At 45.5% G+C, this 23,326-nt stretch overlaps 1 protein-coding gene across 1 annotated transcript; it reads left to right on the forward strand.

Annotated features, from left to right (window-relative positions):
• The first annotated feature begins 29 nt into the window (after positions 1 to 29).
• On the forward strand, positions 30 to 23,131 carry prpf8 (pre-mRNA processing factor 8). Its single transcript, XM_029680931.2, has 43 exons — positions 30 to 209; positions 787 to 907; positions 1,128 to 1,296; positions 1,579 to 1,743; positions 1,947 to 2,165; positions 2,497 to 2,709; positions 2,836 to 2,961; positions 3,094 to 3,199; positions 3,590 to 3,780; positions 4,068 to 4,187; positions 4,368 to 4,557; positions 4,962 to 5,081; positions 5,468 to 5,602; positions 5,802 to 5,931; positions 6,239 to 6,435; positions 6,761 to 6,967; positions 7,328 to 7,491; positions 7,655 to 7,781; positions 8,017 to 8,209; positions 8,427 to 8,614; positions 8,884 to 9,122; positions 9,312 to 9,458; positions 9,599 to 9,809; positions 10,122 to 10,238; positions 10,423 to 10,670; positions 10,988 to 11,167; positions 11,451 to 11,586; positions 11,798 to 11,967; positions 12,359 to 12,488; positions 12,585 to 12,731; positions 12,973 to 13,133; positions 13,352 to 13,543; positions 13,800 to 14,037; positions 14,265 to 14,393; positions 14,757 to 14,870; positions 15,108 to 15,281; positions 17,149 to 17,342; positions 17,556 to 17,795; positions 18,135 to 18,276; positions 18,553 to 18,693; positions 18,959 to 19,098; positions 20,985 to 21,187; positions 22,324 to 23,131. Exons 2-43 carry the CDS (start codon positions 799 to 801, stop codon positions 22,476 to 22,478), a joined length of 7,017 nt encoding a protein of 2,338 aa, XP_029536791.1. The 5' UTR covers positions 30 to 209; positions 787 to 798; the 3' UTR covers positions 22,479 to 23,131.
• The last annotated feature ends 195 nt before the right edge of the window (positions 23,132 to 23,326 follow it).

Genomic DNA, 23,326 nt, shown 5'->3' on the forward strand with positions numbered 1-23,326 from the left:
CGGCGTACTGTACGTTCGTGAATTCAAGGGAAGTGCGCGCAACGTGCGGTGTCGTTTACACTGCGTGCTTTGGGCAGGAGGAAGGCTAATCAACACAATCGTGAAAGCAGGAAAAAGTTCATATCATTCTTTACCGAGAGATGTTGTTATAATCGTGTGCAAATCGAGGCTATTTTCAATACAAAGCAGTTGCCCTGGACGTGGAGGAGGTACGTTTTGCCAGGTCCTCTGGTTGTGTAATTGATCCGGTTAGCATTAGCAGACTAACGTTAGCACTTTCATTCTGGGCCTTCACAAAAAAAAGTTGTTGCCCAACTAATAAAGACTAGCCAACTAACGTTAGTTAGCTAAATCAACTCACGTATGATAGGTTAGAATTGTATTAATCGATTGGTCAATTAATTTGCCCACCTGTGCTTTTCCCTATTGTGTGTGCTAACGACACACTTGCATTTGTACGCGTGCTACAGCTAACGTTATAAAACATCCGCTAATTAAGTTAGCTAGCCAGCGACCAAGCTAGCTTTCCAGATTTTGCACTGCTCAAGATTTCACCTGCTAGCTAACATTATGAAATATTGACACAATTACTCTCATAGTTGATTTATATTTACCAGAAAACAGCAGCCATTGTAAACGTGTTGGTAAATCGAAACATTTCATGATGAATTGAGCACAGTAAGCTGATGTTATTGACACTCATGGACTATGTTCGTTACCTAACTAATAATACATGATTATTGTTTGACCCTTTTTATTATTATTTTAAATTATAAATATTTCTAGTTGTGAGCCGCAATGGCAGCTGCATTCCCTTATCGAGGGGTACCTGGTGGAATGCCCCCAGGTATCCACCCTCCAGCCCAGGTTCCAGATTACATGTCTGAGGAAAAACTGCAAGAGAAAGGTGGGTTCAGCTCAAGGGGAACGTTTGATCAATGTGTTTTATCTAATGTACAGTTACTGGACTGGCCTCATGTGTCTGTCATCTTCCAAAAACCATAACATTTCATTGCCTCTTTGCCAAGGATTTCCATGGGGTGGTTATTCAATTCATGAAATAGAAAATTCCATTGCATGAAACTATAATTCAACCATTATTGATTGTTATTTTCACAATACAACAGCCAGAAAATGGCAGCAGTTGCAGGCGAAGCGCTACTCTGAGAAGAGGAAGTTTGGGTTTGTTGACGCCCAGAAGGAAGACATGCCACCTGAGCATGTCCGTAAGATCATCAGGGACCACGGTGACATGACCAACAGGAAGTTCCGTCACGACAAGAGGGTCTACCTGGGGTATGAAGCAACTTCTCAGTGTCTCTATGGAACTCTGGGGATTTTGAGAAGAATTTGGAAAATGTTGTGTATGATATCCAGGGGTGAATGTACGGTGGTACGGTGTCCCTGCAAAATAAATAGTGGTGGTATGCTGTACCGGTAAAACAACCTATCACAATAATTAAAACAATTGTAGTTTGCTAACCATGCCCCCCCTCCCTTTCCTCTTTTTATCCATCTCCCAACACTCACACACCTCTTCCTCACTTCCCTTCCCTCTTTGTGCGGTCTTCTCCACAGAGCCCTGAAGTACATGCCCCACGCGGTGCTGAAGCTACTGGAGAACATGCCCATGCCTTGGGAGCAGATCAGAGACGTGCCTGTTCTATACCACATCACCGGAGCCATTTCCTTTGTCAACGAGATCCCCTGGGTCATAGAGCCTGTCTACATCGCCCAGTGGGGGTGAGACGGGTTAATATTCTGTTCAAGCTATCTTTTATTTCTGTTTTTGTATATATTTAAAGTGAAGTAACAATTGAGATATGTTTTTGGATTGAAGCATGCCTAGTTTCCACAAAGTCCTGTCTACGAATTGTTAGAAACTAGAGTTAGCCATAGATGCCTCAAACCACCTAGATGATCCTTGTTCTCTCTTCTCTTCATAGCGCCATGTGGATCATGATGCGCCGTGAGAAAAGGGACCGTCGTCACTTCAAGCGTATGCGTTTCCCTCCCTTTGATGACGAGGAACCTCCGCTAGACTACGCTGATAACATCCTGGATGTGGAGCCGCTGGAGGCCATCCAGATGGAGCTGGATGCAGAAGAGGACTCCTCTGTGGCGGAGTGGCTCTACGAGCACCAGCCCCTTAAAGACACCAACAAGTGAGTCACAGCAAAACCTGTTTTGTTTTCTCTCTGGATGGTCCTGATGCAGAAAGGACACCTGCACACAGAGTTCTGCTCTATTTTCAAATAAGCATGGTTTATACTATTGCCTGGTGGTCATCAGAACATTATCACAGTGTACCAAAGACCTGAAACCTATTAACGTAGGCCACAATATTTAAACACAAGTCTTGGTTGGTTTAGCACAAGTTCTGGGTAAGAAGAATACTTGACTGATTTCAACAAGACAAAACATGACTGAAATGGATGTCAATTTTCTTTTAGTCCTTGTATGAACCTGCCTTCCTCTTCTTCCCTCCAACTCCAGGTATGTGAACGGGACCACGTACAGGCGTTGGCAGTTCACCCTGCCCATGATGTCCACGCTGTACCGTCTGGCCAACCAGCTGCTGACTGACCTTGTGGACTACAACTATTTCTACCTGTTTGACCTGAAGGCCTTCTTCACCTCCAAGGCCCTCAACATGGCCATCCCTGGGGGACCCAAGTTTGAACCCCTAGTTAGGGACATCAACCTCCAGTAAGAGTATGGGTCTTTCGGCTGTTACCCCTTAGTGGTAGTAGCCTAGTACTGTCTACCATGTGGTGGCTTTTGGGCATTACACTGTTGACATATCTGTTCCTGAACTCTCTTCTCCCATCTCAGAGATGAAGACTGGAACGAGTTCAACGACATCAACAAGATTATCATCAGACAGCCAATCAGGACGGAGTACAAGATTGCCTTCCCATACCTGTACAACAACCTTCCCCACCACGTTCACCTTACCTGGTGAGAAATATGCCCTCTACTGACAATCTCATACAGGCCCCAGAACAACCTCCCAGACTCCTTGAAATGTAAACCTTTTGATATGCACACATTTGGGTGATACACCACCAATGCTAACTAGTGTTTCTGTAGGTACCACACTCCCAACGTGGTTTTCATCAAGACTGAGGATCCTGATTTGCCAGCGTTCTACTTTGACCCCCTGATCAACCCCATCTCCCACAGACACTCAGTCAAGGTATGTGTTGTTTTTAGTGTACTGTACGTAATGCACTGCAGCCAAATTGCCCTTCGGGGACAAAGTTCTCTTGAATTGTAATGAACCCTGCCCCAGCAGCGCCTTTAACTCTGTCTAGGGAACAAAAATGTTTTCTAAAATTATATCTACCTGGCTACTAGCCCTCCTACAAAGGCAAGCAAACCAATGCAAGTGCGTAATGACCGAAGGAGAATTGAATGGTGGATTAGTGGTTGAGCTGAACCTGTGCTGCAGTTAGTCCATCAGCATTCAAACACTTATTTTGAGAATGGGAGAATGAGAAAGTCAACTAATAGTGGATATCTCTATTGCAGTGTGTGTGCTCCTGTTGCTGTCCCCTCACTCGCTCTTTCACACATACTCACACAGAGTCAGGAGCCTCTGCCAGATGATGACGAGGAGTTTGAGCTTCCAGAGTACGTGGAGCCCTTCCTGAAGGAGACGCCCCTCTACACAGACAACACAGCCAATGGAATCGCTCTGCTCTGGGCGCCACGCCCCTTCAATCTGCGATCTGGGAGGACCAGGCGGGCCATCGACATCCCACTCATCAAGAACTGGTGAGGATACACTCAAAGAACATGATTTGGTAATGTAGATGTAGTATGGGAATTGTTGCTGTATAAAAGTATTTATTGCCTTTTTTAATTAGGTAAGTTATTGGAAACATTTCTCTAATACGATAAAACTAAGTAACTTGTCCTACATAGACCTGTAATGACTGAAGATGACTGCTATATCTGTGAACTCTTGTCTCTGCTGATATTGGAAACCTAATAAAGATGGCATATTAATACCGAATTAAAATCTAATTAGTGAGTGTCTGCCTGACTGCCTCCCCTATCAGGTATCGTGAGCACTGCCCGGCCGGCCAGCCAGTGAAGGTGCGTGTGTCTTACCAGAAACTGCTCAAATACTACGTACTCAACGCTCTCAAACACAGACCACCCAAGGCCCAGAAGAAGAGGTAAGCATCAATGATGATTCTCAAGTTCTTCTTAAATTACCATACGAACCACGAATTTCGGCAATGTTTGTTATTTGGTGTTTCATACGGAAAAAGAACTGAAATGTACTATTATTTGCAGGACCATTTTGGGGGGGGATGTACAACAACCTGACCAGCCTCCTCTGTCCTCCCCTACAGGTACTTGTTCCGTTCCTTCAAAGCCACCAAGTTCTTCCAGTCGACTAAGCTGGACTGGGTGGAGGTGGGCCTGCAGGTGTGCAGACAGGGATACAACATGCTGAACCTGCTCATCCACCGCAAGAACCTCAACTACCTGCACCTGGATTACAACTTCAACCTCAAGCCTGTCAAGACCCTCACCACAAAGGTAACCAGTCAAACCAGATGCCAGCTGATGTAAAAAGGTGCAAGACAGAGCAAAGTAGACCCAAGTCTGGTCCAAAAACAACACCTTGCCTCGGCTTACCATGGCCCTTCTTACTTAGTTGTCTAAATTGCAGAACTAAATCCTAATCTGTAGTAGCTCAATATCAAGGGGTGCTTGTGTCATTCTACATTGCAAGCATTTTTTTATCTGACCTGTACTGAGTTAACAGCTTAGGGGTTTTCGGGGCCACGTTCAGTAGGCAAACTTTGTGGAACGTTGCATTTAGAAATATGATATATAGAACGAACATGCCTCTTTGACAAGTAGAATCATGGCAGTTCTATCTAAACGAGTTCCACAATGTTGTACCATGCTGAATGCGCCCGTGGTGTCTGTCCCTTCAGGAACGTAAGAAGTCCAGGTTCGGGAATGCCTTCCATCTGTGCAGAGAGGTGCTGCGTCTCAGCAAGCTGGTGGTGGACAGCCACGTACAGTACAGACTGGGCAACGTGGATGCTTTCCAGGTCAGTAACACACATTTGAATCCCATTAAAGCTCAAATAAAATATTTTTATGTGGTGTTTAAATAGCATGATTTGATTTTGGCTCACAGTTGGAAGTGTTAATGTCATGTTTTAAGTATCTCTATATTTCCGTTATTACGGTGCTATCACTCTGTTATTAGTGCACCTGTGCAGCAGTCTCGTTGTTGATGAACCTGGCCTGAGTGCAATGGCAACCATGTAGTATGCTAATACAGTTTAGTAAACATTGTTAAACTGGAACCTTGTCGTTGTGTCATTTCGAGTTACCAGGAAGTACCTGTTTTTATCAAATGCGTCAAACCTATTTCAATTTAAAGTCTTTCCTGATATTTATTGTTTCTCCCTACTTCCTCCTTGGTCTGTAGTTGTCAGACGGGCTGCAGTACATCTTTGCCCACGTGGGCCAGCTGACTGGCATGTACCGCTACAAGTACAAGCTGATGAGACAGATCCGCATGTGCAAGGACCTCAAGCACCTCATCTACTACCGCTTCAATACTGTGAGTACTGAGTATACACACAGAGACAGATCTATGTAAATGCACACAAACATTACCTTTATTGCAGATTTAGTAAAGTAAATATGTCTGAAGACACTAAGTAACACACCTGCCCTAATAATGTATTGGTGGTTATTTTGGGACAGAACTAAAGCCTGAGTTTGTTGTTGAAGGTGTGCGTTTTCCTGTGTGTTCTCAGGGTCCGGTGGGTAAGGGTCCAGGCTGTGGGTTCTGGGCCCCAGGATGGAGGGTATGGCTGTTCTTCATGAGGGGCATCACCCCCCTGCTAGAGAGATGGCTCGGCAACCTGCTGGCCAGGCAGTTCGAAGGTAAGGCCTTTTAACTTCCCCTTTGTCATAGGTCATGTTAGAATTGTTTGTGTGAAATTAATCATTATCAACTGATGCGGTATGGCCCATCAATGAACTACTCGTTTGCCAAGTTGCTTTTGTGTCCTTGAGCAATTGTAAATATTTAGATGTGTCTGTGTGAAGGGTTATGAAAAGGGAGGACTGTGATGATAAGAAAACCGTGATGAATTAACTATGGATCATTGATTTACTCACATGAGAAGCTCTTAGACTAATTGAGAACACAATAGGTACATCAACCAATCATGAATGTCCCCTTCAACAGGTCGTCACTCCAAGGGCGTGGCGAAGACTGTGACGAAGCAGCGCGTGGAGTCCCACTTTGACCTGGAGCTGCGTGCGGCTGTGATGCACGACATCCTGGATATGATGCCTGAGGGCATCAAGCAGAACAAGGCCAGAACCATCCTGCAGCACCTCTCTGAGTCGTGGCGCTGCTGGAAGGCCAACATTCCCTGGAAGGTATGATGGCATAGAGGGGATGTATAGGGATGAGGAGGCAGCATATAGAGGGTAACGAATGTTGGGGCTTCATTCCAGGGGTGTGTGTGCTTGGTTTGACTGCCGAAAAGGTAGGGGCAGTTCAGGGAATGCAGAGTAGATGATTGCTTTAAGAATATTTATTGGTGAAATGTTATAGAAATATAATCTTTCATCAAACGCAGTTGTCATCAGCAATAACAATATTGTAAGCAATAAACGCAGTTTGATTCCCTGGAAGGTACTTCATTTACACCTATCCAGTACTGACAGCTTTTGACCTGTCTAATCCGTGTCCTCCCTCCAGGTCCCAGGTCTGCCCACCCCCATCGAGAACATGATCCTACGGTATGTTAAGGCCAAAGCTGATTGGTGGACCAACACGGCCCACTATAACCGCGAGCGAATCAGGCGCGGCGCCACCGTGGACAAAACTGTGTGCAAGAAGAACCTGGGCAGACTGACCCGTCTGTACCTGAAGGCTGAGCAGGAGAGGCAGCACAACTACCTGAAGGTAATACAATGCACACTGTGGTCCTCATTTATGGGAAAGAATGCACTAGGTAACTGCATAGCTGATGCAACCATGGAAGTAAAACTCAGTTTTATCTCTATGGTGCAACTACCTACTCTGCTGTGAGAAGTGTAGACAATTCAGATATGCAACAGCAAACCAGCAGAGTTAACAGGGCCACCAGTCTCTCAAGAACAGGCTGAGTCGGTAGTATAATACTCTGACACTTGTTTGTGTCTTTTTCTATAATTTAAAGGTGTAGTTATTATTTGTTTAAAAACTGGTAACTTGGTTCCCATGACTTCATATTGCCATATCCATTTAGAGCAGTGTGTATAATATATAATCTGTCTCCCCCAGGATGGTCCATACATCACAGCAGAGGAGGCTGTGGCCATCTACACCACCACAGTCCACTGGCTGGAGAGCAGACGCTTCTCCCCCATCCCCTTCCCCCCGCTGTCCTACAAACACGACACCAAGCTGCTCATCCTGGCCCTGGAGAGGCTCAAAGAGGCCTACAGGTAACACACCAACTCCCTGTAGCCTCCTGTTAGAGAACATGTACTGTAATGCTACCTTGGATAGCTTATTGGGTAATGAGATGCCTGTAGATTCTTTCTGCTGAGGTATGTTATTTATTTGATCTTGCAATGACTTGGTCGTGTGGTTGTTTTCTCTTCCCAGTGTGAAGTCCAGGCTGAACCAGTCCCAGAGAGAGGAGTTGGGGCTGATAGAACAGGCTTATGACAACCCTCACGAGGCCCTGTCCAGAATCAAACGTCACCTGCTCACACAGAGAGCCTTCAAGGAGGTTAGTCCCAGGACCAACTCTATATACACACTGAGATTTTTGCCTCATGATCGGTTTATTAGCAACTTAAGTTACTCTGAAAACACAAGTTAACCTCTAGGTTCCCCCCATTTTTGTCTAACGAGATGGAGATTATTTGAACTTTCAGTTGACAAGGACAACTGTATCAATACCCAAATCTATCTCTGTTCTATGAACTTAACAATCACCTATTCCTATCTCCCCTCCTCTCTAGGTGGGCATAGAGTTCATGGACCTGTACAGCCACCTGGTGCCTGTGTATGACGTGGAGCCCCTGGAGAAGATCACAGATGCCTACCTGGACCAGTACCTGTGGTATGAGGCTGACAAACGACGTCTCTTCCCCCCCTGGATCAAACCAGCTGACACAGAGCCTCCTCCACTCCTTGTCTACAAATGGTGCCAAGGTGAGGACTATGTTGGGTAGACAACATTGCTTTCAAAAGTCCCAAAATGTTGAGTGTTGCTTATAGCAGTTGTATATGTGTATTCACAAAGCCAATGCATATTGTATAATAGGAAAACGTATCTACAACCACTTCAATTGTTTCTGTTAGACGCTTTCATTATATATCCATTAATGATGGCCAAAAACACTGTTTGTACCCTATGTTTTGTTGCCAGGCATCAACAACCTGCAGGATGTGTGGGAGACGATGGAGGGAGAGTGTAACGTGATGCTGGAGTCTCGCTATGAGAAGATGTATGAGAAAATAGATCTGACGCTGCTCAACAGACTGCTGCGTCTCATCGTGGACCACAACATCGCTGACTACATGACCGCCAAGAACAACGTGGTCATCAACTACAAGGTGAGAACACCTTGACATCTTGAAGATGGGTTTGTTGTGCAGGGTTTAGATCAATTACATTTCAGTCAAATCATGAAGTAAACTGAGATTCCAATTTTCCTCATTCAAAAGCAATGAGGAAGATATTGTATTTGCATTGTGAATATCTTTTTGTTGTTGAACGATGGCATTGTTCGATTTCATACCTTGTACTTCACTCTTCTCTACTAACTGTTTAGTTGCGTATATATATAGACCCAACGTCATATCCTTCCTCTCTCCCATCCCAGGACATGAACCACACCAACTCGTACGGTATCATCCGTGGTCTGCAGTTTGCCTCGTTCATCGTGCAGTACTACGGCCTGGTCATGGACCTGTTGGTGCTGGGGCTCCACCGGGCCAGTGAGATGGCCGGACCCCCTCAGATGCCCAACGACTTCCTGTCCTTCCAGGATACAGCCACAGAGAGCGCCCACCCCATCCGCCTCTACTGCAGATACATCGACCGCATACACATATTTTTCAGGTACACAAATTAGACCACACCTTAGATAGGAGGTAGTACTCCTTAACCGACTCTACATCAAATACCTGAGTAGGAGCAGGAGACACGCACACAAAGTTTTACTTGGTTCAGACTAACCGTTTAGACTTATCCATGTAGGTATCTGTAGAAGCTCAGTGGTTGACATGTCCTCCTTCTATCTCCTTCCAGGTTCTCAGCTGATGAGGCCAGGGACCTGATCCAGAGGTACCTGACGGAGCACCCTGACCCCAACAATGAGAACATTGTGGGCTACAACAACAAGAAGTGCTGGCCCAGAGACGCCAGGATGAGACTGATGAAGCACGACGTCAACCTGTGAGTCGTCCCCCCGTTGTTAGTTCTTTAAGAAAATAATGCAGTCCTTGTGTGAGATGTACTGACGTGAGACCTGCACATGTTATTTTCCCTGCGATACTTGTGAAATAATAGTGGTTCCTCCCTGTCTAACCGTCCAGGGGTCGTGCTGTGTTCTGGGACATTAAGAACCGCCTGCCTCGCTCTGTGACCACGGTCCAATGGGAGAACAGCTTTGTGTCCGTCTACAGCAAAGACAACCCTAACCTGCTCTTCAACATGTGTGGCTTCGAGTGCCGCATCCTGCCCAAGTGTCGCACCAGCTACGAGGAGTTCACCCACAAGGACGGCGTCTGGAACCTGCAGAACGAGGTGAGAGGGGACTGAGGAAGGGTGATGTTACTTGGTTTGTACGCACACCAGTTGACCCTGTCCTGCGTCTCCATGGTGATACAGGGGAACAGTGGCATGCTAAACAATCATGACAGCCTCCACCAGATACGGTCAGACCTTCATCACCGTGGTTGACTGGAACTGATACACTGCTACACTTTTGTCCCTTGTACTAAAGTTTTATGAATCGCTTGAACATGATTTTTGGGGAAACTATCCCTTCAACTGTAGGATAAATGTGGTGAGATCGCTGTGCTTACTGTGTCCATCTGTGTCTCCGTCTGTATGTAGGTGACCAAAGAGCGTACGGCCCAGTGTTTCCTGCGTGTGGATGATGAGTCCATGCAGCGGTTCCACAACAGAGTCCGACAGATACTCATGGCCTCAGGATCCACCACCTTCACCAAGGTAACTCCTTTACAAAACCACTATTCCTTTCTTCACTGAGGTTGTTTTTCTCACATTTAAATATAATTGTGTATAGAAGTATACCAACTAAAGAAATGTATTAAATTGAATCATTAGTTGGGTTCATAAATAGTTCTAGTTATGAGAACTGTACTAATGTTGAAATAATTTTATATCCCGTCAGATTGTGAACAAGTGGAACACGGCTCTGATCGGTCTGATGACGTACTTCCGCGAGGCGGTGGTCAACACCCAGGAGCTGCTGGACCTGCTGGTGAAGTGTGAGAACAAGATCCAGACCCGTATCAAGATTGGCCTCAACTCCAAGATGCCCAGTCGCTTCCCCCCTGTCGTTTTCTACACCCCCAAGGAGCTGGGAGGGCTGGGCATGCTGTCCATGGGACACGTCCTCATCCCACAGTCGGATCTGAGGTAAGCGCAAAACGCAGAATATGTAGAAGCTAAGATTTGTCTAGACCGGGCCATAGAAGTTCCTGTATGAGGTTAACAAAGTCAACTTGCTGCAAGCTTTGATAACCTTGAATGTAAGCCTCTGAGCTGGATAACGATATAACGTTTCTAGTTATATCTAATAACTAATGAACTAGTAACTAATGAAGATAGACCTGGCTACATTACTGCCTCCCTGAAATGTCACCATTACCGATTGATACATGTTTTAAATTACAAGTTAGATGCAAGATTTCCTTCCTGCCACTGACCCTTCTTGTCCTGCCCCCCTCCCTCAGGTGGTCGAAGCAGACTGACGTTGGCATCACCCATTTCCGGTCCGGTATGAGCCACGAGGAGGACCAGCTGATTCCTAACCTGTACCGCTACATCCAGCCCTGGGAGAGTGAGTTCATCGACTCCCAGAGAGTCTGGGCAGAGTACGCCCTGAAGAGACAGGAGGCTATCGCACAGAACAGGTACTGAACACCTACACAGGCAAGACAGTTGTCCTATCTCAAATCTAACCCCTTGTTCCCATGTAGGCTGGATTTAAGCTCCACTCGGCGTACTCAATCACACATTGCACGGGTGGCTCCACATGAATATTTTGGTGCATGCCAGAATGTGTAACTCAACATTTGAGGTTTTTCTAAGGAGAACACTTGGTGGGGTGTAAACCCAGGTTTAGCTGCATAGTCTGTAACCAGATGGTTCAGAGGCTTAGGAAGATGAGAGTTGATGATGTGTTGTCCCTGTCAGGCGTCTGACCCTGGAGGACTTGGAGGACTCTTGGGACAGGGGTATCCCCCGTATCAACACCCTGTTCCAGAAGGACAGACACACGCTGGCCTACGACAAGGGCTGGAGGGTCCGCACTGACTTCAAACAGTACCAGGTAAGACACGGACCAGTGGGTACTGCAGATTTTTTTTTAAATGTGCTCTTAATGAAAGATTGACTTGGACATTTACAAATAAATTACAAATACATTTCAATTCTGGTAAATGCCTTAAGCATTTGTCCAAACATTAATGCTATGCTCTTTCTCATAGTCTCCTAGGTTGTGAAGCAGAACATTAACTCTAGTCTGTCTGATTGTCCCGTAGGTTCTGAAGCAGAACCCGTTCTGGTGGACCCACCAGCGGCACGACGGGAAGTTGTGGAACCTCAACAACTACAGGACAGACATGATCCAGGCTCTGGGAGGGGTGGAGGGCATCCTGGAACACACGCTCTTCAAAGGGACCTACTTCCCCACCTGGGAGGGTCTCTTCTGGTCAGTACCACACACTCATTCACTATATGACTTAATTGTTATTATTGCGTGTGTGTGCGTACATATACTACCGGTCAAAAGTTTAGACACACCTACTCATTCCAGGGTTTTTCTTTATTTTTACTATTTTCTACCTTGTAGAATAATAGTGAAGACCTCAAACCTATGAAATAACACATATGGAATCATGTAGTAACCCCCCAAAATTAAAACAAATCAAAACGTTTCATATTTGAGTTTCTTCAAAGTAGCCACTGCTTTGCACACTCTTTCTTTTCAAAAGTATTTGTGGTATGCATGCTCAAAGACACAGTATAACATCAGTAATGTAGATGTGAGATATGGGTTTTTGACCTCGCTAACCTCCAGCCTCATCTCCACTTCACCACAGGGAGAAGGCCAGTGGCTTTGAGGAGTCCATGAAATGGAAGAAGCTGACCAACGCCCAGAGATCTGGTCTGAACCAGATCCCCAACCGTCGCTTCACCCTCTGGTGGTCTCCCACCATCAACAGGGCCAACGTGAGTACCCGACTACACGCACACGGATGCATTTCCCAGATGTTGTTTTGCTACTCTTGACACTCACAATTCCGCTCCGTACTCTGTCCTCTCTAGGTGTACGTGGGTTTCCAGGTGCAGCTGGATCTGACCGGGATCTTTATGCACGGAAAGATCCCCACCCTGAAGATCTCCCTCATCCAGATCTTCAGGGCTCACTTGTGGCAGAAGATCCACGAGAGCGTCGTCATGGATCTCTGTCAGGCACGTTACTAGGAGCTTATATCTCAGCTTGATGTATTTGGTTCAATCAGGGATCCCAGGACGTCTGATGACTCTGAGACATAAGTGTAGACTCCAATGATACGTTTTGTGTACCTTTGCCTTCACTGCCTTTCTTTAAAGGACATTCTCTACCAACATCACAAAACAACGTGGTTGAAAAGTCCATTTTGATTGTATAAAAACTTTTCCAGAAAATAATGAATTCCCTCTGTCTATGTAGGTGTTTGACCAGGAGCTGGATGCCCTGGAGATTGAGACAGTGCAGAAGGAAACCATTCACCCCAGGAAGTCCTACAAGATGAACTCCTCCTGCGCCGACATACTACTCTTCGCCTCCTACAAGTGGAACGTCTCACGCCCCTCGCTGCTCGCTGACTCAAAGTACGACACTACAGTCTTTTCAACTTTGTATCAGGTTAACGCTGAAGCCTTTTCTTAGTTGGATATGAACGATGTTTCGCAGATATCCATTTTTAATATGCCCTCAAAATGGAAGCGGCTTCCAAACAAAAGTTTGACAAGAAGCCAAGTTCTTCTTGCAATTTATAAAGACATTATTTCTTTCTTAGTACTAATTCACCCTTGACCTCTCTCTTCAGGGACGTGATGGACAGCACCACCACCCAGAAGTACTGGATCGACATACAGCTTCGCTGGGGAGACTACGACTCTCACGACATCGAGCGATACGCCAGAGCCAAGTTCCTGGACTACACCACCGACAACATGAGCATCTACCCCTCCCCCACCGGGGTGCTCATCGCCATCGACCTGGCCTACAACCTCCACAGGTTACCATAGCTACGCTAACATTTCTGCTAATGTCTGCATGATAAGTAATGGAGAAATGTTCTAGCCTGTTGACATGAGTTCTAGCATTTCCACTAATGTCCACATAAGTGATTAAGTTTTGTTAGCGTAGCTAGTAGTCTTGTTTGTCAACCGTTTCCCTCAACTTAAAGGGGGTTATTGAACACGTGTGTGTTTACGTCTGTTACATAACATATGAACTCATCATCCACCCTCTTTTCTCTCTCCTCCCTCCAGTGGGTACGGTAACTGGTTCCCGGGAGGCAAGCCTCTTATCCAGCAGGCCATGGCTAAGATCATGAAGGCCAACCCTGCTCTGTACGTCCTGAGGGAGCGCATCCGTAAGGGTCTGCAGCTCTACTCCTCAGAGCCCACTGAGCCCTACCTGTCCTCCCAGAACTACGGAGAGCTCTTCTCCAATCAGATCATCTGGTTTGTGGACGACACTAACGTCTACCGTGTCACCATCCACAAGGTGAGTGAGGAGTCAGACATTCTGAGATTGGTGTCAATGTTCTAGGGATTCTAATTATATGGGTTAGATTCTGTCTGGCACAACAGTACCTCTAGAATAGCTTTTTATGCAGAGTGTAACATTTTCAGACAATTAAACATTTTGTGAAAAGAACTACTGTTAGATAGCCTCGGTGTTCAGCATCCTCTGTCTTCAGTCATGTAAATACACCCGCTCTGTCCTTGCAGACGTTTGAGGGTAACTTGACCACCAAGCCCATCAATGGAGCCATCTTCATCTTCAACCCCAGGACAGGTCAGCTCTTCCTCAAGATCATCCATACCTCTGTGTGGGCCGGACAGAAACGTCTGGGACAGGTACGTCTTCAAATTAAAAAGACCTGTCACTCTCTTTAGCAATGCACAGGGCAATAAAACTCTGGAATGGAGCAAAACAAATATGCATGGAAGACTAGTTATGCTCATTGGGGTCTAAGGCACTACAAGGCACTACATCTCAGACCCTGGTTCAATTCCAGGCTGTATCACAACCAGCCGTGACTGGGAGTCCCATAGGGTGGCACACAATTGGCCCAGCGTTGTTAGGGTTTGGCCGGGGTAGACCGTCATTCTAAATAAGAATTTGTTCTTAACTGACTTGCCTAGTTAAATAAACAATCTAATAAAATCCTTGTTTCCTTCCCTCTTTCTTTCCTTCCTCTGTTCCCTCTCCCTTTATAGCTGGCCAAGTGGAAGACAGCTGAGGAGGTGGCTGCTCTTATTCGTTCCCTACCTGTGGAGGAGCAGCCCAAACAGATCATTGTCACCAGGAAGGGCATGCTGGATCCCCTTGAGGTGAGACCCCATAACTCACAATCACATTGATTGCGCTTCACACTCCTCATTGATATAGACATAGCATTAATCTGCCCAATTTCCACATCAGTAGAGATGAAGGAAAGGACTCAGTTGAACTTGACTGAGATTATAAATATTAACTATTGCGATGGTTTTGATACGATTTGACATTATTAATATTGAAAGACTTGAGATGACCAATGTGGAACATTTTTTATCCCTTCCTCCTCCCAGGTGCACTTGCTGGACTTCCCCAACATTGTGATCAAGGGCTCTGAGCTGCAGCTGCCCTTCCAGGCCTGTCTGAAGGTGGAGAAGTTTGGAGACCTAATCCTGAAGGCCACCGAGCCTCAGATGGTCCTCTTCAACCTGTACGACGACTGGCTCAAGACCATCTCCTCCTACACTGTGAGTTTTACTTGTTTTAAACTCAGCAAAAAAAGAAACGTCCCCTTTTCAGGACCCTGTCTATCAAAGATCATTCGTAAAAATCCAAATAACTTCAGATTTTAATTGTAAAGGTTTTAAACACTGTTTCCCATGCTTATTCAATGAACCACAAACAATTAATGAACATGCACCTGTGGAACAGATGTTAAGACACTAACAGGTTACAGACGGTAGGCAATTAAGGTCACAGTTATGAAAACTTAGGACATTAAAGAGGCCTTTCTACTGACTCTGGAAAAACACCAAAAGAACGATGCCCAGGGTCCTTGCTCATCTGCGTGAACGTGCCTTAGGCATGCTGCAAGGAGGCATGAGGACTGCCGATGTGGCCAGGGCAATAAATTGCAATGTCCGTACTGTGAGGCGTCGAAGACAGCGCTACAGGGAGACAGGACGGACAGCTGATTGTCCTCGCAGTAGCAGACCACGTGTAACAACACCTGCCCAGGATTGGTACATCCGAACATCACACCTGCAGGACAGGTACGGGATGGCAACAACAACTGCCCAAGTTACACAAGGAACGCACAATCCCTCCATCAGTGCTCAGACTGTCCGCAATAGGCTGAGAGAGGCTGGACTGAGGGCTTTTAGGCCTGTTGTAAGGCAGGTCCTCACCAGACATCACTGGCAACAACATCACCTATGGGCATGAACCCACCGTCGCTGGACAAGGCAGGACTGGCAAAAAGTGCTCTTCACTGACTAGTAGCGGTTTTGTCTCACCAGGGGTGATGGTCGAATTCGCATTTATCATAGAAGGAATGAGCATTACACTGAGGCCTGTACTCTGGAGTGGGATCGATTTGGAGGTGGAGGGTCCGTCATGGTCTGGGGCTGTGTGTCACAGCATCATCGGACTGAGCTTGTTGTCATTGCAGGCAATCTCAACGCTGTGCGTTACAGGGAAGACATCCTCCTCCTTCATGTGGTACCCTTCCTGCAGACTCATCCTGACATGACCCTCCAGCATGACAATGCCACCAGCCATACTGCTCAATCTATGTGTGATTTCCTGCAAGACAGGAATGTCAATGTTCTGCCATGGCCAGCGAAGAGCCCGGATCTCAATCCTATTGAGCACGTCTGGGACCTGTTGGATCGGAGGGTGAGGGCTAGGGCCATTCCCCCCCAAAAAATGTCCGGGAACTTGCAGGTGCCTTGGTGAAAGAGTGGGGTAACATCTCACAGCAAGAACTGGCAAATCTGGTACAGTCCATGAGGAGGTGATGCACTGCAGTACTTCCAGCTGGTGGCCACACCAGATACTGACTGTTACTTTTGATTTTGACATCCCCCCTTTTTTTTTTGTTCAGGGACACATTATTCCATTTCTGTTAGTCACATGTCTGTAGAACTTGTTCAGTTTGTCTCATAGAAATACACACGTTAAATTTTCTGAAAGTAAACGCAGTTGACAGTGAGAGGACATTTACATTTTTTTGCTGAGTTTAGAATGAGACTTAAGCAGGATGGTGGTAGTATTGGTAGAATGACTGGCTCAAGGCACTCTCCTCTCAGACTGTGAGTGGCAGCTCACTTCCTGTGACCGATAATACTAGAATGAGACTAAAAACAATTTAACAGAGATTTCTACCAATTACAGCCGATAAGGTCAATGTAAAAAAAATATTTAAAAAATAATAATAATTAAAGTATACATAGGGGCCAGCTCCTTGAAGAATGTTGATATTTATGGCATAATTGTCTAGTCCTGTTTCTCATTCTAGAAGCTCTTCTAGAATACACAACTTTTATTGTGGGGGCTGTTTCTGTCATTCCCCTGTTTAACCAATGTCTGTACGGCTCTGTTTCCTGTCTCTAGGCATTCTCACGTCTTATCCTGATCCTAAGAGCGCTCCATGTGAACAACGACCGTGCCAAGGTGATCCTGAAGCCTGATAAGACCACCATCACAGAGCCTCACCACATCTGGCCCACACTGACCGACGAAGAGTGGATCAAGGTGGAGGTGCAGCTTAAAGACCTCATCCTGGCCGACTATGGAAAGAAGAACAAGTGAGTGGCTGTGGTGGCCTTCGAAAAGCTGGCATGAAGCTTCATAACATCTCAAAGAAAAATCTCTAACAATCTCAATAAGCTAATGCAAAAATGCGTCTTGACTATTTTTGTTGGAATCAAGTAGCATCTGGGATTCCCACTGCAAGCGCGCATGCATTTCATTCCCAAACTTCCCTCCGCCATTTCTGACTTCAACTTTGTCCTCTCCAGCGTCAACGTGGCGTCTCTGACCCAGTCTGAGATCCGTGACATCATCCTGGGCATGGAGATCTCTGCTCCGTCCCAGCAGCGCCAGCAGATCGCTGAGATCGAGAAGCAGACCAAGGAGCAGTCGCAGCTCACCGCCACGCAGACACGCACAGTCAACAAACATGGAGACGAGATCATCACCTCAACAACCTCCAACTACGAGACACAGACCTTCTCCTCCAAGACAGAATGGAGAGTCAGGTATGTAGGGGGAGACTATTTGGATTTTAAATGTTGTAGATTTCCCTATATTTTTACAATAATATTAGTGATCTCATAGAATATGATTGTGACATTTGAATTAGGTTTATATATCCTTCCACTCACACATGGTGCTGACAAAGGAATGTAATATAAACTTTCATGGAGCTTTATGATTGTTATATTATAGTTCTCAAAGCGGGAGTTGCAAAATCAAGGCCATAGCTTCAGACGTCAGAGCGTCTATATTGGCTCTTTGATAACTTGACCTTTTTTAAGAATTATTTTCTATTGTCTTGTCTGAAAGTCCTAACATGGTTCTTCCTCGTCCTCCTGCAGGGCCATCTCTGCTGCCAACCTGCACCTGAGGACCAACCACATCTACGTGTCGTCTGATGACATCAAGGAGACAGGCTACACCTACATCCTGCCCAAGAACGTCCTCAAGAAGTTCATCTGCATCTCAGACCTGCGAGCCCAGGTCAGTAGCCTATGGTATATCCTGTTTATATCACAGTACATCTCTCCTAGTTGTCTCTGCTTGTGACCCTCGAGATAAAATGCCTACCATGATGCTAAAACAGACAAATCACTCTACCTTCATATCTATCAACATTCCATTATTATTGTAATCCTCTTATATGAATGAAGAGCTCCTGGAACAGAACTTTTTGTTCATGACCTTCAGTCATGTCTTGTATAATATTATATATCTGAATGTGTGTGTTGCTGACGTGTGCATCTCCTCTGTCTTCAGATTGCAGGTTACCTGTACGGCACCAGTCCCCCTGACAACCCCCAGGTGAAGGAGATCAGGTGTATCGTCATGGTACCCCAGTGGGGAACTCATCAGACCGTCCACCTACCCAATCAGCTGCCTGGTCACGAGTACCTCAAGGTACAGACTTGGGGAATAATGTACACACACTCGGACACACATGCATGTAACACGATTTGATGCCATGTAATGCATGCGGTTTACTGGATCACGACTCAGTATTTGGAAGTGATTAACCATGGACCATGACTCATTTTCCTTGTGTTTTTATGTATGCCATAGCCTTTGAAATTGGAAGTGTTCAGTTCCTGATGAGGGTAGAACACACAAACCCCTCTCTACTTCCCGTGTCTCACCTCTTCTCTACCCTGTCTCCCCCCTACAGGAGATGGAGCCCCTGGGTTGGATCCACACCCAGCCCAATGAGTCTCCCCAGCTCTCCCCCCAGGACGTCACCAGCCACGCCAAGATCATGGCTGACAACCCCGCCTGGGACGGAGAGAAGACCATCATCATCACCTGCAGGTAGGCCAGATTCTTGTACTTGCTTTTTTCTTTACGCTTACCAGCAGTGAGTTTGCATATATAGTTGAAGTCAGAAGTTTACATACACTTAGGTTGGAGTCATTAAAACTCGTTTTTCAACCACTCCACAAATTTCTTGTTAACAAACTATAGTTTTGGCAAGTTGGTTAGGACATCTACTTTGTGCATGACACAAGTAATTTTTCCAACAATTGTTCAGACAGATTATTTCACTTATAATTCACTGTATCACAATTCCAGTGGGTCAGAAGTTTACATGCACTAAGTTGACTGCCTTTAAACTGCTTGGAAAATCTCAGAAAATTATATTATGGCTTTAGAAGCTTCTGATAGGCTAATTGACATCATTTGAGTCGATTGGAGGTGTACCTGTGGATGTATTTCAAGGCCTACCTTTAAACTCGGTGCCTCTTTGCTTGACATCATTGGGAAATCAAAAGAAATCAGCCAAGACCTCAGAAAAGAAAATTGTAGACCTCCACAAGTCTGGTTCATCCTTGGGAGCAATTTCCAAATATCTGAAGGTACCATGTTCATCTGTACAAACAATAGTACACAAGTATAAACACCATGTGATCACGCAGCCATCATACCGCTCAGGAAGGAAACTCGTTCACTCTCCTAGAGATGAATGTACTTTGGTGCGAAAAGTGAAAATCAATCCCAGAACAACAGCAAAGGACCTTGTGAAGATGCTGGAGGAAACGGGTACAAAAGTATCTATATCCACAGTAAAACAAGTCCTATATCGACATAACCTGAAAGGCCGCTCCGCAAGGAAGAAGCCACTGCTCCAAAACCACCATAACAAACCAGACTACGGTTTGCAACTGCACATGGGGACAAAGATCATACTTTTTGGCGAAATGTTCTCTGGTCTGATGAAACAAAAATAGAACTGTTTGGCCATAATGACCATCATTATGTTTGGAGGAAAAAGGGGGAGGTTTGCAAGCCGAAGAACACCATCCCAACCGTGAAGCTTGGCGGTGGCAGCATCATGTTGTGGGGGTGCTTTTTCTGCAGGAGGGCCTGGTGCACTTCACAAAATAGATGGCATCATGACGTAGGAAAATGATGTGGATATATTGAAGCAACATCTCAAGACATCAGTCAGGAAGTTGAAGCTTGGTCGCCAATGGGTCTTCCAAATGGTCAATGACCCCAAGCATACTTCCAAAGTTGTGGCAAAATGGCTTAAGGATAACAAAGTCAAGGTTTTGGAGTGGCCATCACAAAGCCCTGACCTCACTCCTATAGAAAATTTGTGGGCAGAACTGAAAAAGCATGTGCGAGCAAGGAGGCCTACAAACCTGACTCAGTTACACCAGCTCTGTCAGGAGGAATGGGCCAAAATTCACCCAAGTTGACCCAAGTTAAACAATTTAAAGGCAACGCTACCAAATACTAATTGAGTGTATGTAAACTTCTGACCCACTGGGAATGTGATGAAAGAAATAAAGGCTGAAATAAATCATTCTCTCTACCATTATTCTGACATTTCACATTCTTAAAATAGTGGTGACCTAACTGACCTAAGACAGGGAATTTGTATTAGGATCAAATGTCAGGAATTGTGAAACTGAGTTTCAATGTATTTGGCTAAGGTGTATGTAAACCTCCGACTTCAACTGTTGCAGCTAATTTGAATAAGGTTTTACTTCATGATAGAGGGCATTGTATGTTGGTTGGTGTCACCGTCTGGGTTTGAATCCAGACAGTCTACTCGTCACTAGACTGGGTTAGCCTGTTGTGCGAAGGCCTTCATGACTCGTGCAAGGTTATTCATCACACAAGTCTAGTTCACCGTCCCAACCACATTTGTAAACATTCTAGTTGCATCATGTATATTTATTCCTTTCCAGTTTCACTCCTGGCTCATGCACGCTGACTGCCTACAAGCTGACTCCCAGTGGGTACGAGTGGGGCAGACAGAACACAGACAAGGGCAACAACCCCAAGGGCTACCTGCCCTCCCACTATGAGAGGGTTCAGATGCTTCTGTCTGACCGCTTCCTGGGCTTCTTCATGGTGCCTGGACAGGTCTCCTGGAACTACAACTTCATGGGTGAGTAGTGCATAGAACACGGGATTCTCTGCTAAGCCCACACTGATTTGAGGGCAGATTTCAGACACATTAAAACCTATTCCCAGACTAAAACTTGTGCTAAATAGAGAATCTTGTTTAATGGCTAACCTCTTATCAGTGTCTTCAAATCTTAGTGTATTTGAAACCATTAAATTCAACAACAGTGAAATAGCATATTAGGAAAATTAAGTATTTTTACAACCACGTGCTTGCAGTGTGTTTGTCAACATACTTTTGACCATGTAGTGTATGTGGACACCTGCTCATCTTACATCTTACTCCAAAATCATGGGCATTAATATGGAGTTGATCCCCCTTTGCTGCCATAACAACCTCCACTCTTCTGGGAAGGCGTTCCACTAGATGTTGGAACATTACTGTGGGGACTTGCTTCAATTCAGCCACACGCATTAGCGAGGTCGGGCACTGATGTTGGGCGATTAGGCCTGGCTCGCAGTCGGCGTTCTGTATGGACCTCGCTTGGTGCACGGGGCCATTGTCATGCTGAAACAAGGGCCTACCACAAAGTTGGAAGCACAGAATCATCTAGAATGTTATTATGCTGTAGTGTTAAGATTCCCCTTCAGTGGAGCTAAGGGGCCTAGCGCGAACCATGACAATTCTTGGCATTGCGCATGGTGATCTTAGGCTTGTGTGTGGCTGATCGGCCATGGAAACCCATTTCATGAAGCTCCCGACAAACAGTTATTGTGCTGATGTTGCTTCCAGAGGCAGTTTGGAATTCGGTAGTGAGTGTTGCAACTGAGGACAGATGATTTTTATGTGCATCAGCACTTGGCAATCCCGTTCTGTGAGTTTGACTTCGCTACTGAGCCGTTGTCGCTATTAGAAGTTTCCTCTTCACAATAACAGCACTTGCAGGTGACCAGGGTAACTCAAGCAGGGCAAAAATTTGACAAACTGGCATCCTATTATGGTGTCACGTTGAAAGTCACTGAGCCCTTCAGTACAGGACATTCTACTGACAATGTTTGTTCGATTTTATGCACCTGTCAGCAACTGCTGTGGCTGAAAAATAGCAAAATCCACTAATTTGAAGGGTTGTCCATACTTTTGGTAATGTAGTGTATCAATTATACATCCTCCTCTTTCAGGTGTCCGCCACGACCCCAACATGAAGTATGACCTGCAGCTGTCCAACCCCAAGGAGTTCTACCACGAGGTCCATCGCCCCTCTCACTTCCTCAACTTCGCCTCCCTGCAGGAGGGAGAGATCTACAATGCAGACAGAGAGGACATGTACGGTTGAGACTGGCGCTCTGCTCAGAGATGAGAGGATTACCTCTCTATTGTAGATATTCTATGACATGGACGTCCTTATGCGGCCCTGTCTAGTACAGTCAGACAATTTGGCCCAGCCAGTCGTGAAGTTATGAATTTAACTACTGCTCCCTGAAGGAGGGGAATCGAGGTACAGCTATAGCGATCTCCATAACTGTGATGGACCAAGTGTACCAACTGATAGGGATGGCCTGAAGATGTTGGAATTTGTATGTATGTAAGCCTAGGACCACCTTTTTTTAGGACATAATGTCAATTTTGAGGGGTTTTCTGCTAAATTGTTTGCTTGAATTGGTTGCCCTCCCATCAGATCTCTCCAATAAGGCTTCAGAATGTGAATTCTACTGCATTTCATTTATGGCATTCCTTTTGACACATTGCTGCTAATGTGTACCGGTATTTGTCTCATCAGTCTAGTAGTTGATATAGCTGTAAAATGCATTTGTGGCATTTCTTTAAATTGGTGATTAATCATTAATACTCTTTTCTCCCATTGGAACTGTAATGGAATTGATATGTCCTGTGTTTTTACGCTAGCATTCTGTTACCCATTTGCTATGTTGTGCATTCATTGTGGACACTGTCGTTTGGGTTTAAATAAAGATTGACATTTTATAAGTATTTACCCTTGTTTGGTTGTCTCAGTTTTTGTGTGTGAGTGCAGTGATCATGTATTTTGTGAATAGCACTGTCTTATAGCAAGGACACACCTGAGATACTGACTACCATTGTAATTAGGATCATGTCTGCAGTCAAACTTATTGGTGATGGACAGTGGTGGCTCAGCTGGAAGAGATTGGTCTCATGGGACTGTGG

The sequence above is a fragment of the Oncorhynchus nerka genome, linkage group LG14, assembly GCF_034236695.1.
Source record: "Oncorhynchus nerka isolate Pitt River linkage group LG14, Oner_Uvic_2.0, whole genome shotgun sequence".
Taxonomy (NCBI): Eukaryota; Metazoa; Chordata; class Actinopteri; order Salmoniformes; family Salmonidae; genus Oncorhynchus; species Oncorhynchus nerka.